Source organism: Danio aesculapii, chromosome 5, assembly GCF_903798145.1.
Source record: "Danio aesculapii chromosome 5, fDanAes4.1, whole genome shotgun sequence".
NCBI lineage: Eukaryota > Metazoa > Chordata > Actinopteri > Cypriniformes > Danionidae > Danio > Danio aesculapii.
This window is the reverse complement of record NC_079439.1, coordinates 55,072,203-55,087,937: the sequence shown is the minus strand read 5'-3', so window position 1 is coordinate 55,087,937 and position 15,735 is coordinate 55,072,203. Positions and strand designations below refer to the sequence as shown.

The 15,735-nt window shown below is 33.8% G+C and overlaps 1 protein-coding gene across 1 annotated transcript in view; it reads right to left on the bottom strand.

The window, feature by feature from the left end:
• Positions 1-3,420: 3,420 nt before the first annotated feature.
• The window catches only part of LOC130229603 (DNA mismatch repair protein Msh3-like), a 160,911-nt gene continuing 148,596 nt past the window's right edge, over positions 3,421-15,735 (bottom strand). Inside the window, 2 exon segments of the mRNA XM_056458491.1 lie at positions 3,421-4,245; positions 7,312-7,480. Of these exon segments, the coding sequence (XP_056314466.1) occupies positions 4,164-4,245; positions 7,312-7,480 (251 nt within the window). The 3' untranslated portion in view covers positions 3,421-4,163.

Below are 15,735 nucleotides of genomic sequence, written 5' to 3'. Positions count from 1 at the left end.
TTATATTTATAGTTTATATAAAATATTATAGTTATTGCACATTTGTCTTATTCTTCAGTAGATCCGTAAATGATGCATTTAATAAACTGATCGTCTATAAGGACTTAGCTATTAATAACTGTTATTCTCTTAATGAAAAAGGCTTGATTAAAGTCCTGTCATTTTAAAGATTTTCTACAATTCAAGCAGAATTAAAGAGAACTTAATTTGGCGTAGGTACGTGCTTTACCGAACTTTAAACTTTTCTTTTTTATTAATTTATGCAATAGTAAATGCATAAAATAAAATGAAAATAGTTGGCAGCACCGAATAGTAGCCTATATGCAATATTTCTGTGTGCAATATGGAACTGGGCCTGCTGTAGCACTTTAACATAATTTTCTAATGAAGAGCAAATGTCAAGTTTACTATTAGTGCAACGCAAAGATGGTGAGCTCATCTGTTAGTCTGAACTACAAGACATTATTTATTATCAATTATAAGTATGTGTTTAATTAGTTTCTTTGAAAATTTGTTCATTAATCCAGTGTTTTAGAATGTCTCGAAACTCTTGTATGAGTAAAACACATGAGAAATAAGTATTGCTGCTTACCGTATTGTATAGGCTTATTACACTCAAACTTCTTTTAGTTCTACTCTTAAATGAGTTGGCTACCTGGACATGTTGCTCGTGCACAGCCACCGATCCTATTGTATTTTATTAAAACCCACTTACTTAAAATATTCCGCGTAGCCTGCCATGGGCTAGGCCTATATATTAATAAAAATAATATATATAAACAGTTGAAGTCAGAATTATTAGCCCCCCTTTTAATTTTTTTTACTTTTTACATATTTCCCAAATGATGTTTAACAGAGCAAGGAAATTTTCACAGTATGTTCGACAATATTTTTTCTACTGGAGAAAGTCTTATTTGTTTTATTTCGGCTAGAATAAAAGCAGTTTTTTATTTTTTATGAACCATTTAAAGGTCAAAATTATTAGCGCCTTTGAGCAAATTTTTTTCGATAGTCTACAGAACAAACCATCGTTATCCAAAACTTGCCTAATTACTAAAACCTGCCTAGTTAACCTAATAATCTAGTTAAGCCTTTAAATGTCACTTTAAGCTGTATAGAAGTGTCTTGAAAAATATCTAGTCAAATATTATTTACTGTTGTCATGGCAAAGATAAAATAATCAGTTATTAGAAATGAGTTATTGAAACTATTATGTTAAGAAATGTGTTGAAAAAATCTGCTCTACGTTAAACAGAAATTGGGGGAGAAATAAACAGGGGGGGGGGGGTGGCTAATAATTCAGGGAGGCTAATAATTCTGACTTCAACTGTATATAATAATACTATAGTCTATACAGACTGATTAAAAACTCCAGACTCCCGTTATACGGCAGCAGCAGGATGTATATGAAGAGTTTATTTGCAAAAACTGATAACTCTATTTTAGTGACATCATGTTTTATGTTGTGCAATGAAGAGTACAATAGCACAAAAAAAAAAAACATGATTTATGGAAGTTTTCAGAAATCATGTTTTACATTTATTGAAGATTTCAATTGCAAAAAAATTATGTGAGCAAAAACTTAAAATAACCTCTTCATATATCACCCTTTTAAAACATATAAAACTGTTAAGAGAGAGTGTCAATTTTACAAGCCACACAATGGATGGAAACACAATGAAGAGAGATACTGTATGAAACTGACTTTCTGTATGAAATTTGTACAAAATTTCTACTAAAAAAGTATATATGTAACCCTATTCGGTCCTACGCCACCCAACCCACTCCAAGCTGGTATCGAACCAGCGACTTTCCGCATGGGAGTCAGTTGCTCTAACAAGGAGGTTTAAAGACCATGGCCTCTAGTACCTGTCGCTAGTGCACCTTTAGAAGTCAGAGGAGTGAGGTTTACCTGCACAGCACTTACTAGCTGGCCTCCATTATATATAGCTATCGTGATTTTAGAAAGTATTACGGCGCTTTGTAAACATTTACTATTACCATTTGATGAGTCTGCCCATACAGTTTGATATAGTGCTGGGAGCCTGAAGCCGCTTCGCAGGACGTCACACTTAACAAGCCGATATTGCCATTTAGAAAAATTCATTTTCAAACATTCATTTTCAAGTTAAGAATAATGCACCCAAAAATAAAAATTATGTCATCATTTGCTTGTGTCAAACATTTATGAGTTTCTTTCTTCTGTTAAAAACAAAGATATTTTAAAGAATAATGAAAATATGTGGGGCAGAATGGCCGCTCAGTGGTTACCACTGTTGCCTCACAGCAAGAAGTTTGCTTGTTCAAGTCTCGGCTGCATCAGTTGGCATTTCGGTGTGGAGTTTGGCATGGGTTTCCTCCGGGTGCTCCGGTTTCCCCCACAGTCCAAAGACATGTGGTATACTGTAGGTGAATTGAATAAACTAAATTGGTCATAGTGTATGAGTGTTTCCCTCCCAGTTCTGGGTTGCAGTTGGAAGGGCATCCGCTGTGTAAAACATATGCTGGATAAGTTGGCGGTTAATTCCCTTGTGACGACCCTTGATGAATAAAGAACTAAGCCAAAGGAAAATGAATAAACGAATGAATAAATAAATAAAAACGTGTGCATTCTCTTCCATAGTATCTGCTTTTTACAGAAGTCAATGGTTACAGGTTTTCAGCTTTCTTCAAAAATCTTCAGTGTTCAACAGTAGAAAGAAATTAATAAAGGTTTGGAACCACTTGAGAGCAAGGAAATAATATTCATAATCATCAACAATAAGCAGATTTTCCCGGTAAATACGTGTCACATAATGGACAAGAAACATCAACTACAGGTCTACAACTAGTGTGTGAACAAAACAATGGCTACTAAAGTAGCATGCTCTGTACTGGCTGTCTTGTCATTAAAAATAAAACATAAACCTCTCATTCATTGCAAAATACTCAGTTTCCTTCCATTTGTAACTTTTTCACATTTTAAGATGTTGTTATGATAAATGTCATGATAACTAATATGTTGTATGTCATGAAGAACCAACAAAAAATAAAACATAAAAATTCTGGAAATTCGGTTTGCTTAATAAAATGCAACATACCAAAAAGTTCTCACTTTAATGACAATTTGAATAATATTATTAAAGCAAACCTTGGTCTCTTAAAAATCAATGCAAATCTAAGTATGAGAGAAAAACAGTGGAAGCATTTATCTTTTCTGTCTGACTGCTTCAGCTTATATGAAGACTGATTATCAGTCACCTCAGACAGCACCTCTGGAGGAAAATAAGATTACTGGGGAAACCTAAATGGATAGTTCACCCAAAAATGAAATTACTGTCAATGGTTACCAAAACTCTTGACATAAACATTACATAAAATATATTCTTTTGTTGTTCAAATACATTAGGCCGTACATGAAAGTGAGTAAATGACAACAAATTTTACAATGTTGATCTTTAATTTACAATTTAATCAATGTAAATAACACATTACACTTACAGAAAGATGCATCATTTTGTTCTTTTGCCAAACAGACACAAATAAAGCACATCTTCAGAAAATGTTCTGTTCAAAGCACCTTGATGTACTGAAAGTATCTATACAAAGACAGCACATTAAAAGTTCCAAGTTGTGTTGTTTTCATGTTGGACACTGTAAAAAATATCTGTAAATGAGCGTTTTTCCGTATTTTGTGACTCATGTTTTTATTTTTTCCCCATTTATTTATGCTTTTGAATTGCCTTATAGGTCCTCGATCTTTCTTCCAACATACTTTTAACCTTAAAAAGTTAAAAAAGGTACTTTTATGAACATTTTTAATAGTCTAAAGTGATATATTGTCTGGGTTGGTGTTGTATATTACACTACAAAAACCTTGTAATAAACTGCCAGTACATTTTCTGTTATTTTAGAGACTTGTTTTTCTAGATGTTATTGCTTAGACATTATATTATTTCAAACTACTAAACTGTTAATAAAAGTTACTTTGTTAAACTGTAGAGTTGAATTTTCAACATCAAAAGTTGACAGAGCAGAGATCAAGGTCCCATAATGTAATTCACAAACACTTCGTTACCAGATATTTTTTACAGTGTATATGATGTACTCTATTTGAATACATGGTTTGAATGTTTTTTTTTTTTTTTTGCATCATTCTATAGGCAATTACTAACATGCTATTATTAGAGACTTCGCTTTCTCCAGTCCAGCAGGGTTTCCGTGTTGGTGATACTCCAGGCATCAGATAACAGTCTCACCATTTTCCTACAGAAGGTTTGAGAGAGAAGGAAGTAATATCATGTTACATATAATACACAAATGCAGAAATTACAAAAATGATTTAAACAGCATCTTTAGTAGATATCTTAAGAAATAATGTATCTTAATAATGTAGTCAAATCAAAAAAGGCATTTTTGCTGGTCTACATAAAAGAATGCACAAACACTTTGGACCTAGACTTCATTATGCACTTTGAACAAAAATTACATATGACTTTTTTTAATTGAAGCCTCTCCGTTGTTTACACAATCTTTCATCTAGAACTTCCTCTTCCTCCTTAAGCCTGGTTTATACTTCTGTGTCAAGTGATCGGCATGACCCATGGCGCATGCAACGCGCGTAGCTGTGCATTCATACTTATACACGCTGTTTCTGTTGCTCTGCAATAACACTTCCGAAATGCTAGTTGGCAGTGAGGTGTTCAGGTTCCTCTGTGTCGAGTTTCTTCGCTGGTGTTTTGATTTTTCTGAACGCTTTCTTAATGTACAAGTAGTACAAACTCGCTCATTTTGAGGCAAGAACCGGCGGACATGCAACAACTTTAACCATGAGGTAAACACAAAACAAAACTTTCCATCCGGAGCTCCTTCACAGGACTCCACACTTGTAAACAATCGCTCCATTGGGCTCACATGGCTCTCGGTCATGCCCACACTCGTCAGCGCTACCAAGCCGACCAATCACAGAGCTTGCGTTACGTGTCCACGCATAGGCCACGCCGTAGCATACGCGTGCATTTGACGTAGAACTATAAATTAGTTTAACTCTTGTGTGCTGTTGGGGCTGTTTTATCCACTCTGGAGTGATTTTGGGTGTTAATTTGGCCATAACTTTCACTGTTTAAGCAAATGAAATGATTTTTGGTGACAAATCTTATTTTGACACTTCTTTTGGGAAACAACCACAAACATAACAAAAGGGCAATAAATTTGAACAATACACATGTTATAGTCACCAGCGATCTAGCTACTGCGCATAGCTGGGAAACTACAACTGTGCCACCAAATGAACTACAAATCACAGCATGCAACGCGCACACACACCGATTCCTAATCGCATCTAATCTCATTACACAGGCTCATACACGTTGCTGAGTGTTGTTTGTTTGTTTTATTGGTTAAAACGAACCTTTAACTTTACATAGCATTTTCATTTCCTTGTCTAGCCGTGTTTTTTGATTCTTGTGTTTTATGTTATCTACTGCTAACCTTGTTCCTAGTTTATCGTCCCTTTCTTCAGTTTTGACTGCTTGTTTATCGACGACGACATCTGGATTATCTATATGTACCCGATTGCTCCTGTTGTTGACCCTTGCCTGATTTACGATCATTGCAAATAAATATGCATTTGGATTCGCACCTCCGTGAAAGCGTGTAAGTTTTTGACTCTTCTAAAGCATACAAATACCATAATATGTTTGCAGATATTTCAGAAACATGCAACGTGAACATTCTTGTTTATTTGAAAAACAATGCTGAAGTCAGATATTCTGCTTTAAAAATGTCCATTACATGTAGGAAAGTCTGTCTTGGCTTTGGTTCTTTTAACCTGCCTAATGCCAGTTTAGCCAATTATATTTTAGCACCCTGGGTTGGGGTGTATTTCATTATGTATTTCACAGTGTATTTCATTCATTCTTTCATTCATTCAGAAAGGCTGTGAAAGTATGCGCCCATGACCGAAGAGTGACCTTCGGAGTTCCACATGAGGTTATTAATTAGCAAATAATATAAAAACTACGACCGTAAACATTAGGTGAGCAGATTATATTATAACCCCATGTCCTAACAATACGCTACGTGACTAGATTTGCAGTGATAAGCAATTTGGTTGTTTGCACCAGACGAAACATGACAAAAAATTAAATACAGCCATTCAGAAGCACAGAATAGTGCATTTTTACTGCATTCCAACAGAATGGTAAGATTTAGAATCTAATTAATACATATTAAACCTCTTTAACATTAATAAATGTACAGGTTGAATCACTGATATGTGTTTTATTTTGAGTCAAGGTGATCTGAGGTGAACTACAGTATTTGCTGCTGCTTTCAGTAGTATGGCAATAAATGTCATGTAAAATGGCATTCGAACTCACAAAAGCATGTAACACTGAATAGAGCACATGAGGTTTACCTGAGGTGATCATTGTCAGTTTTCGTGTTGTTCATCAGCAAAAAATAGAAGCCGTTTCTAATAAATCAATTTGAGGTGTTGATTAGAACAAAAACTTATTTTAATTTGAAAAATATTCCTTCTATCGTGTGCCGTTGCTTTTATTTAAAACACGGTTTACATCAGCCTTTAGTCTCGATTGTCAAACTTGCTCCTGGTGGTCCTCAATCTGGCAACCTGCGCTTGCATTTGTTTTGATGCAGGAATGCAATGCCTAGTTCAACCACTGGGTGCCAAACTTACATACTGCATGTTTATGTTCAGTTTTGATTGACTCAATTTTCACTGCAGTTTAGTACCATTTTATGTGGTTGAGAATATTGCTATAACCTAACCAACCTTAAAAACTCAACCTAAAAAAACTAAAGTCCTTAAATTGCATTTTAGCTAAATACTAGTAGCTTGAAAAATATCTAGTAAAATATGATGTACTGTCATCATAGCAAAGATAAAAGAAATCAGTTATTAAAAACTCGTATGTTTAGAAATGTTTTAAAAAAAAATCTTCTCTCCGTTAAACAGTAATTGAAGGAAAAAAAAATAAAAAGAATTAAAACTTAAGAAGCGGGCTAATAATTCTGACTTCGACTGTATGTATAATATGAATACACATGTCTTACAGTGGTTTAACAAAGACTTTTTAAATTATCCCTATCCCTTAAAATGAATGGGATTTAAAAAGTATCTTTTTAGCTCAAGCAGTTCATTTCTATAATTAAACATACAACATGTGACATGCAATAGTTTTGCAAATAAACACCTCAAATACAATAACACTTTGTAAAAGTCGTAAATTTGGTCTGAACGAAGCTCCTCCACAATCCAAAATTACTACAGTGTTCTTCTTCCATTGTGTAACCAATCTGCCCACGTACCTCCGGCTGTTCACGAGAGCCTCCAACTCCTTGGATTTGATTGCAGCAGTCCTGAGGATGGACTCTGGGATTTCAGCCAGACGCGCTACATTTAGCCCGTAGCTCCTGGCCGCTGCGCCTTCAATCAGCTGATAGAGAAATGTGATGAACTCTGGCTGAGCCTCCTCATCTAGAAATGAAAGCAACAGAGATATTAAACACTTTAAAAAGTAATGATCAGAGAATGTACTCTGAATCAAGAAAAGGTTTTGGAAAGAAGATGAATGGTGAAAACTAGATCCATGATAGATCTGCTGCTTACTGTCTAACAGGAGACTATTCCTCTTTGCATATGATTTAATTCACATACAAGTAAATCAAAGAGATATCACAAAAACATGTCTTTTATGTTTTATACATTGACAAAGGTAGTAGTAAATGTATAAACAGTAGTAAAATGTCGAAACAGTACATTGTTTTGCATATTATTACACAAAAATAACGAATGACAGGCTGTTGAATTAGTAATAAACACTGCCTAAAACTATTTTAGGAACTAAATCGTGTTTCAGAAAAACAACTGCACACTGCAGAATGTTTTTCCACCAATCAAAAGCAAGCATTCAACAGCCCTGTAGTGTAATATAAAATAATCCACCACATTAAAACTTGATTAACCGACAGTGGTTAATTTATTAATTAGCTAATTAAATTTCTAGATAAAACTTCACAAATGATTTATAAGAAATCAACCCCTAATTATAGTATTAAACATACTATTATCCTTGTGCACTGTTCGAATTGACTACCTTTGTCATATTAGGGATGAAAACATCCACTGAATTAAACCACTGTAAAAATGCATATAAATGCATATATATATATATATATATATATATATATATATATATATATATATATATATATATATATATATATATATATTGGCAAAATCTGTAAATCAACCTCAGTCCTGATCAAAACAATAAAATAAAAAATAAAAATGACATGATTTTAACTCTTTAATTGCCAAATTCACAAATGATGTCACTGATTTGGTGAAAAAACACACAAAATGACATTTTTAATACAAAAGTAATTGTGGACTGGATTTTTTTTCCCTTTTATCACAGTCCTGGACATGTCAATGATTAGTAAAATTATTTGGCTTTGATGCATTAGTAGATTTTCATTTTTTGTCCCTAATTTTCTGTTGGTGGCTGTTTTTGCCCCATTGACTTCCATCATAGCCACATTTTATAAATGTGCATAAATACAGTCTTTGTTCTCCATGTAGTTCTGAGAGCTGAGATGCATATTTTGATTTTCTCAGAAACATCAAGGTAGGTGCGTAAAGGTCACTCTTACACTCACCGACACACACGTTAATTCACTGTTATACTCCATATAAAATCCAGAAACTCAGGGTGCTTTCACATCTAGACTTTTCCTTCGGAACCTGGCACGCTTGCCCAGTTAGCACAGTTTGTTTGGCATACTGTATATGAATCCAGCAATCTCACTTGGATCCGCGCCCAAACAATTGGTCCGAGATCGGCTGAATGAGGTGGTCTTGGCTCGATTGAAAAAAACTCTTGAGCGGATCGATTGTAGTGAGAAAGCAATACGATCTGAACCAAGCTATATCAGAGTGTATTATGGATATGTGATAGGCATATATATGGCTATAAGAAGAGAGAATTATGAGTAGGGCGGGATGTCATTCCCAGTAAATGTGCATTTCATGTCAAGTGCGAAAGTGAAAGCATGTTAACTATTAATGAGAGCTGTTTGCCCGTTAGGAAAATTTACCGAACAGCAGTCTTGCTTTATCTGTTATTTCTCTTTATAATGTAAAGCCTATAATGTATAAGCCAACTTGTATGTAAAAGAAAGTCTTACCTCTGATTTATATCTGGTGACAATGTCTGTGGGTGTCACCATTAAAAATTAAAGCGCAGCTTTTCTCTTTTAAAATGACTTATTGCTCATTGCCATAAATTAAAAAAAGGACACATGACAGGTGAGCTGGACTCTGCAAAATAAACCGTGAAACTCTGACCAATGTGAGGAGAGTTTACTTGCACATGACTTGTTTTAGCTATTTTGGTCCATTTAGAAACATTGCTGTGTAAAAGTGAACGCTTCAAGTACAAAAGGCAATATTGTAAAAATTTTAAATCCTTGTTTTGAAACAAAAGAATTGATTCGAAGGTGTGAAAGCACCCTATGATTTTTTTGCACAGGTTTATCTAAAACATTAATGGCACCAACTGATGATCAACAGTAAAAATGACACATTTTACCTCTTCCCAACAGGGAAAACTACCAACAATCAAAAATGCATGATTTTATGATATCATGGCTTTGCAATCAAAAAAATGTGGTTATAATGGAAGCCAATGGGGCAGAAACAGCCACCAACAATCAATTAGGGGAAAAAATGAAAATCAATCAAAAACAATGCAAAGACAATGCTGTGTCAAAGACTTTGATAAAAGGTAAAAAAATCCAGTCCACAATTACTTTTTATATTGAAAATACGTTATTTTGTGTGTGTTTATCACCAAATCAGTGACATCATTTATGAAATTGTCAATTAAAGAGTTCAAATCCTGTAATTTTCTAAACAATTTAGTAGTTTTTATAAGGACTGAGGTTGATTAACAGATTTATTCAAAGAAAATTAGAAAAAAAAAATTTATCTGATGCATTTTTTTACAGTAGTTTAATTTAGTGGATGTTTTCATGCCGAACATAATAAAAGGGGAGTAAATTTTCCCACAGTGTGTCGTCAAGTTCTTTAAATATTTCAAAGCATTTTCTCAAAATATGTGTCAAAATCAGACTCAAAACCAGAGTGGATGAAAACATCCCCAACAGTACATAAGGATTAACAGCACCAACCTTCATACTAGCATAATGACTAAGGAAATAAATATGTCTGGGAAAAGAGTATTGCATCAATAATTAACATTATAGTGCAGAAGGATTATTATATAAAATTATAGTGAGTTTTCCTTATAACTTTTTCAATACATGACAGTTTTTCAGTTTTCATTAAAAAAAAAATCTGTTCCTGTGTCATTGTGTGACAGTAACCACAGATTTATTATTAACCTGATTTATAAATATTGTAAGCCATTTCTCCCAATATTTCTCAGAGCTTCTGTCATAGATTTGATTCTCTTTTCAGTATGGCACAGAATAGTAAGTGTGGAGAACAAAAAAAATGGCAGAAAGAAGAAAGACGTGAACCAAGTTGAGTTCTGATTTTCAGAAATTATCTCGGAATTTGGATGTGATTTAAGAACAAATTTCAGTGCTGGAAAGCCAAATGATAGCACGGCATAGCAAAGAGGACTTATGCAATAAGATTACTGCCATGCACACAAGCCAGTTGTTAAGTAACCACTACCTGGCTCTTGCAACACTGTTTCATGGATTTCAGATTGCAGAATTTTGTTCATGTATCACAGAACTGCAGAATGCCTAACTCCAATGGGTCATATGCCATTTCAAGGTCCCCAATGGTTTTCTATAGCAGCAGTTTTCATATTTCACCATCAACTTGTGTCATGAGAAGTCACTTCAAAGTTTAAAATAAAAGAAACTTTATTTCCACCCCCTTACAATCCACTATAGAATGAATAGCAAAAAAGACATCATTAAAAAAGACATATTAAGGGGATAGTTCAAACAACAATTTTAATTTGCTGTTAATTTACTGCCACTATCAAAGAAGTGCACTAAAAAAAATGAAAAGTTTGTTCAAACTGCTTATTTAAAATGAGCTGAAACAACACAATTCTTGAGTTTTTGGAGGGGACAACTTAACTGTTTAACGTTCCACTTAAACGTGATTCACTTAATCCACTTAAATTTGTAAAAACTAATAAGTTAATTTAATTTCTTAGGGCCCTATCATACACCCGACGCAATAAGGCACATGACGTGTTTGGTAGGATTTGTTGCTATTTTCAGACTACTGCAACTGTAATTTTTCATGTTTTGCACCACGTTGTTTAAATAGCAAATCTATTTGCGCCACTTTGTGGACTAATAGATGTGCTGAGAAACTGAAATAGGCTGTGCCATTGAATACACACAGGATGTACAGCAAAACACTATTTTACAAAAAACTATTTATATAAAATGTTACAAAAATTATTTTCTACATAAATGTAAAAACCACTGCCTCCGTGCCTTCTTCACTTCGGGGGTCTTTTTTCAGTTTATTTATGACAGTTTACATTTGTATAATGATATTATTATTAGCAGTATTGTTGATTATATGCATATTTATATTTGCTTTAATAAAAACAAGTTTAGATTTGTCCACCTGTTGGGTTTTGGAGACATCTGCATCACCATATGGGGCATAGGAATAGGACGTGTGTTTAAATATAACTCCATTTTTTTGACTACACTTCAATCATTATTATTGTTCATTTCATTTGCTGGAAATTAGAACTGAATTTAGAAATAGTTTTGAAACAAATCTTTGTGCTTAAACTAAATTAAATATGTTGGCTAATGGATGTCTTCAGTGGAGTGCGTGGATGTCTTCAGGGGAGTGCATTTCCCTACACCACCAAAGTAAAGGAGTAAAGTAAAGAGTAAAAGTAAAGTAAAGGGAAAATAAGGGACCAAATGGAGGAGGCTCGTTCTTTATTCTCATGCTACAGATTTTCTGTTTAACTGTTTTCTCACTAGTGAGGCGGTCATTTTTTCTACTTACAAAGTCCAGCATGTGAATAGCAAATGCGTCATGGTGTGATGCAACTGACTCTTAAAGGTAATGTGAACTGAGACTCTAATTGGTTTAATACACATTTTGCTCAAAACATACCCATCACTAGGCCCACACAGAATCTGTTTTTGCAGAAATCCACAGATTTCCACAGATTTTAAGCCCATCATTGAGTCTATTTTTTTTGTGTAAATGTGTTTAAATTTATTGTTATTCAGTTTTTAAATTAAATTAAAACAGTAATATTATTGACTGTTTAATTGAAATAATATGTTAATTCGATTTATTTACAATACAGTGTGTAAAGTAATATTTTCTGTATTTTAGTAGATATAATACACGAGAGATTTGCTTTGTCTCCAAATAAGTGGATCTAATTGGATTTGCACTGTAAACATTAAATAAAAGTTAAAAAGGTAATATGTTTCATATATTACGTTTTTAGTTCTGATACTCCCAAAATCATTCTGCATAAATCTGCAAATATTCTGCGCAGAAATAGCCAAAAATGTCTGGCCCTACCCATAACTCATTTGGCGAATAAGCACAACCCTGTTAGACCATGCATTGTGGCACAGAGTGTATTTTTCCATCATTAAAATAGCAAAAGTAGATTCGAACATGCCTTTGATGCTTTTGCGTCTAGATCATTAAAATAGAGCCTAAATGTTGTCCCAACACAAATCAACTGTGTGGAACCCAGCATTTTTTACAGTGTACAGTAGGTGACTCTTTTTAAAGTCTGTGTGAAATCAAAATGTACAATATTTAGTTTGCAAGTGCATATTGTTATTCTTTAGATGGAAAATTAATCAAAAAATTGTTTTGATAATCTTCAAAGTCTAAGCATTTACTTCTGCATTTGGAATGGTGGCCACACTTCAAAAAAAATATTGCTGCTGCCTGTTTAAACAACCTGTTTATTAGAGTTTAAACAACACAATTCTAGTAATTTCTTTGATTTATGTTCATATTTAAAACATGCTATACATGGTATTGAATTGAGAAGGGGAAATGTTGAAATAAAAGTAATGTTCAATAAAAGTAATATTAGGTGTTTTATGTTAAGAGAAAGACTTGTTAGAGTTTAATCTCCACTTAGTTTGAATGTTCAAGCTTTGAGTTTTGAGGTTACACCGTTGCAGAAGGGTAGATTTGCATATTTAACTATTATATTGTTTATTGCCATAACTGTGCAAAAGCTAGTTTTGATATTAGTTTCAGTTATCTGTATAGGCATTATTAAAGCATCTGCAGTTTGAACTGCATTATATAACAGAAAAGTCTGGATGTCCAAATTAAGTCATTGAAACAAACTGACTTCACAAGAGTACGCTACCGTATATAACCAAGATAATTCCAATGAAAGTTATTAGACATGAATAGTTCAAAATGAATTTTGCTCATGAACTTGTTTTGCATAAAATAAGTTAAATTACATCATTCAAATAAGCTAAAATAACACTAAAATGTGTGGAAAATGTGTCATGATTGAATTTAATTACACCAACTATATATTTTTTGGAGTACAGTTTGACGCCTTCAGCCCCAATTTTCTTAGCCATTACTCTCTTACAATTAGTCTGCATTAAGGGAATGATAAAAAGCAAAAACCCTGCCTTTACTCAATATAAGGTCAACCTTTATTTTAATGGTCTGTTTGTTGAATTTAAGTTAAATTTCATCTACATGCCAACTAATTCTCAGTAGATTATTAGTAGACTGTTAGGTTGGGGTTAGGGTTAGTTTAAGTTGACATGTACTTGCAAGTTTCTTATTGTCAGTTAAATGTCTCTTGAAGAAGCAGTATCAGCAGATATTAAGCAGACAGTCTACTAATACTCGAATGGACCATCAAAATAAAGTGTTACCCAATATTACAGTATGTTTCAGTTGGAAGTACACCATCATGCTGAAATAAAAGTTTCTGCAACTTCCAGTTAACATAGACTTATATAGAGTATATAGAAAAGAACATTTTAAGATTTATCCTGTTTGCCGTTGGGCTCTTTAACTAAACAATACAATTGTCAAAAGCTGAAAAATGTTTTGCATAAACAAACATGTGTCAACATGGTCAAAGTGTTTTCAATAATTTATTATCCTTACTTAAATCATTATTAAAAACTTTTCCTCTGGCTTCTCTTCCAATGCTATCTGCCCCTCAACACTACCACAAAAACATGATCTGTTGACCTGTTACTGCCTGAAGTCATACACAGATTATGCAACACACTACACAACTGATTACCAAATCAATTTCACACATGAAGGCAAGGAGAATTTCGCTCATATTTCATAGTGACTGATTTAGCCATTTTCAGTTTCCTGAATATCAAACATGCATTCGAAAAGCATTACTTAGACCATACACTTGTGACTCTGCCATCATTTACAGTAAAGTCCAGTTAAACTAAACATTGATTACACCTATAATATGTAGGCTTTTGTTCACATATAAACATAAATATGTGGCCTTGCACAACACAAGCGGTCATAATGGAAGTTGAGATTTATTTATCACATGAAAGTTGAATAAATAATCTTCCCACTGATGTATTGTTTGTCAAAATTAATAAAAGAAATCACCTTTAAAACTTTCCAACTGATGCAATTAGCAGTTTTGATATATTTACAGTAGGAAATTTACGAAATATCTTCATGGATAATGATCTTTACTTAAAATTCTAATGATTTTTGGCATAAAATAAAAATAAATAATTTTTAAAAATACAATGTATCGCCAAAAAATACCTGTGCAACATACTGTAAGTGGCGATCCAGGGTCACATATACAGACTACAGCATTGTGGCAGCAGTGGAGTCATTCAGGTTCCTGGGCATTACCATCTCTCAGGACCTGAAGTGGGACACTCACATTGACTCTATTGTCAAAAAAGCTCAACAAAGGCTGTACTTCCTTCGTCAGCTTAGGAAGTTAAACCTTCCAAAAAAGCTGCTGAAACATTTCTACACTTCCATCATTGAATCAGTCCTCTGCACGTCTGGTTTAGTTCAGCTACAAAATCTGATCTCCGAAGACTACGTTGAATAGTTTGGACTGCTGAGCGAATCACTGGTACAACCCTCCCTACTCTCCAAGAACAGTACTTGTCCAGAGCAAGCAAAAGGGCTGCCAAAATCACTCTGGACCCCTCACCCCCAGCACACTGACTCTTTAAACTTTTACCTTCTGGTCAACGCTACAGAGCACTGCGCACCAGAACAGCCTGACACAGAAACACTTGATGATAATTATGAAACAAACATCACTACTTGCTATACACTTTAATGCACATATACCCTTATTTAACAACATAGTTTACATGCCAATTTGAGCATAACAGCTGCACATATAGCATTGTATACAGTAATATACCTGTACATACATTCGTCAATTTTTATATTTGCCTTCACTACTTACTTCTATTTTTAAAATATATTTATTATCTGTTTTAGTCCTGTCTCTGTAATGCTGTTGCACTGCAGAAGCTCTGTCACGAAAACAAATTCTCGTATGTATGAACTCTTTCTGATTCTAATACATCACATTTACAGCAATATACATGAAAGATTGTGTTTCCATTGCAAGCTAGAACAATTCAGTTGTTTTTTGATGATATTTTGTTTTTTAATATTTTGAAAGGTCTTGCTTGAGGGTATCCACTGACTTCCATAATAGGAAAAAAATA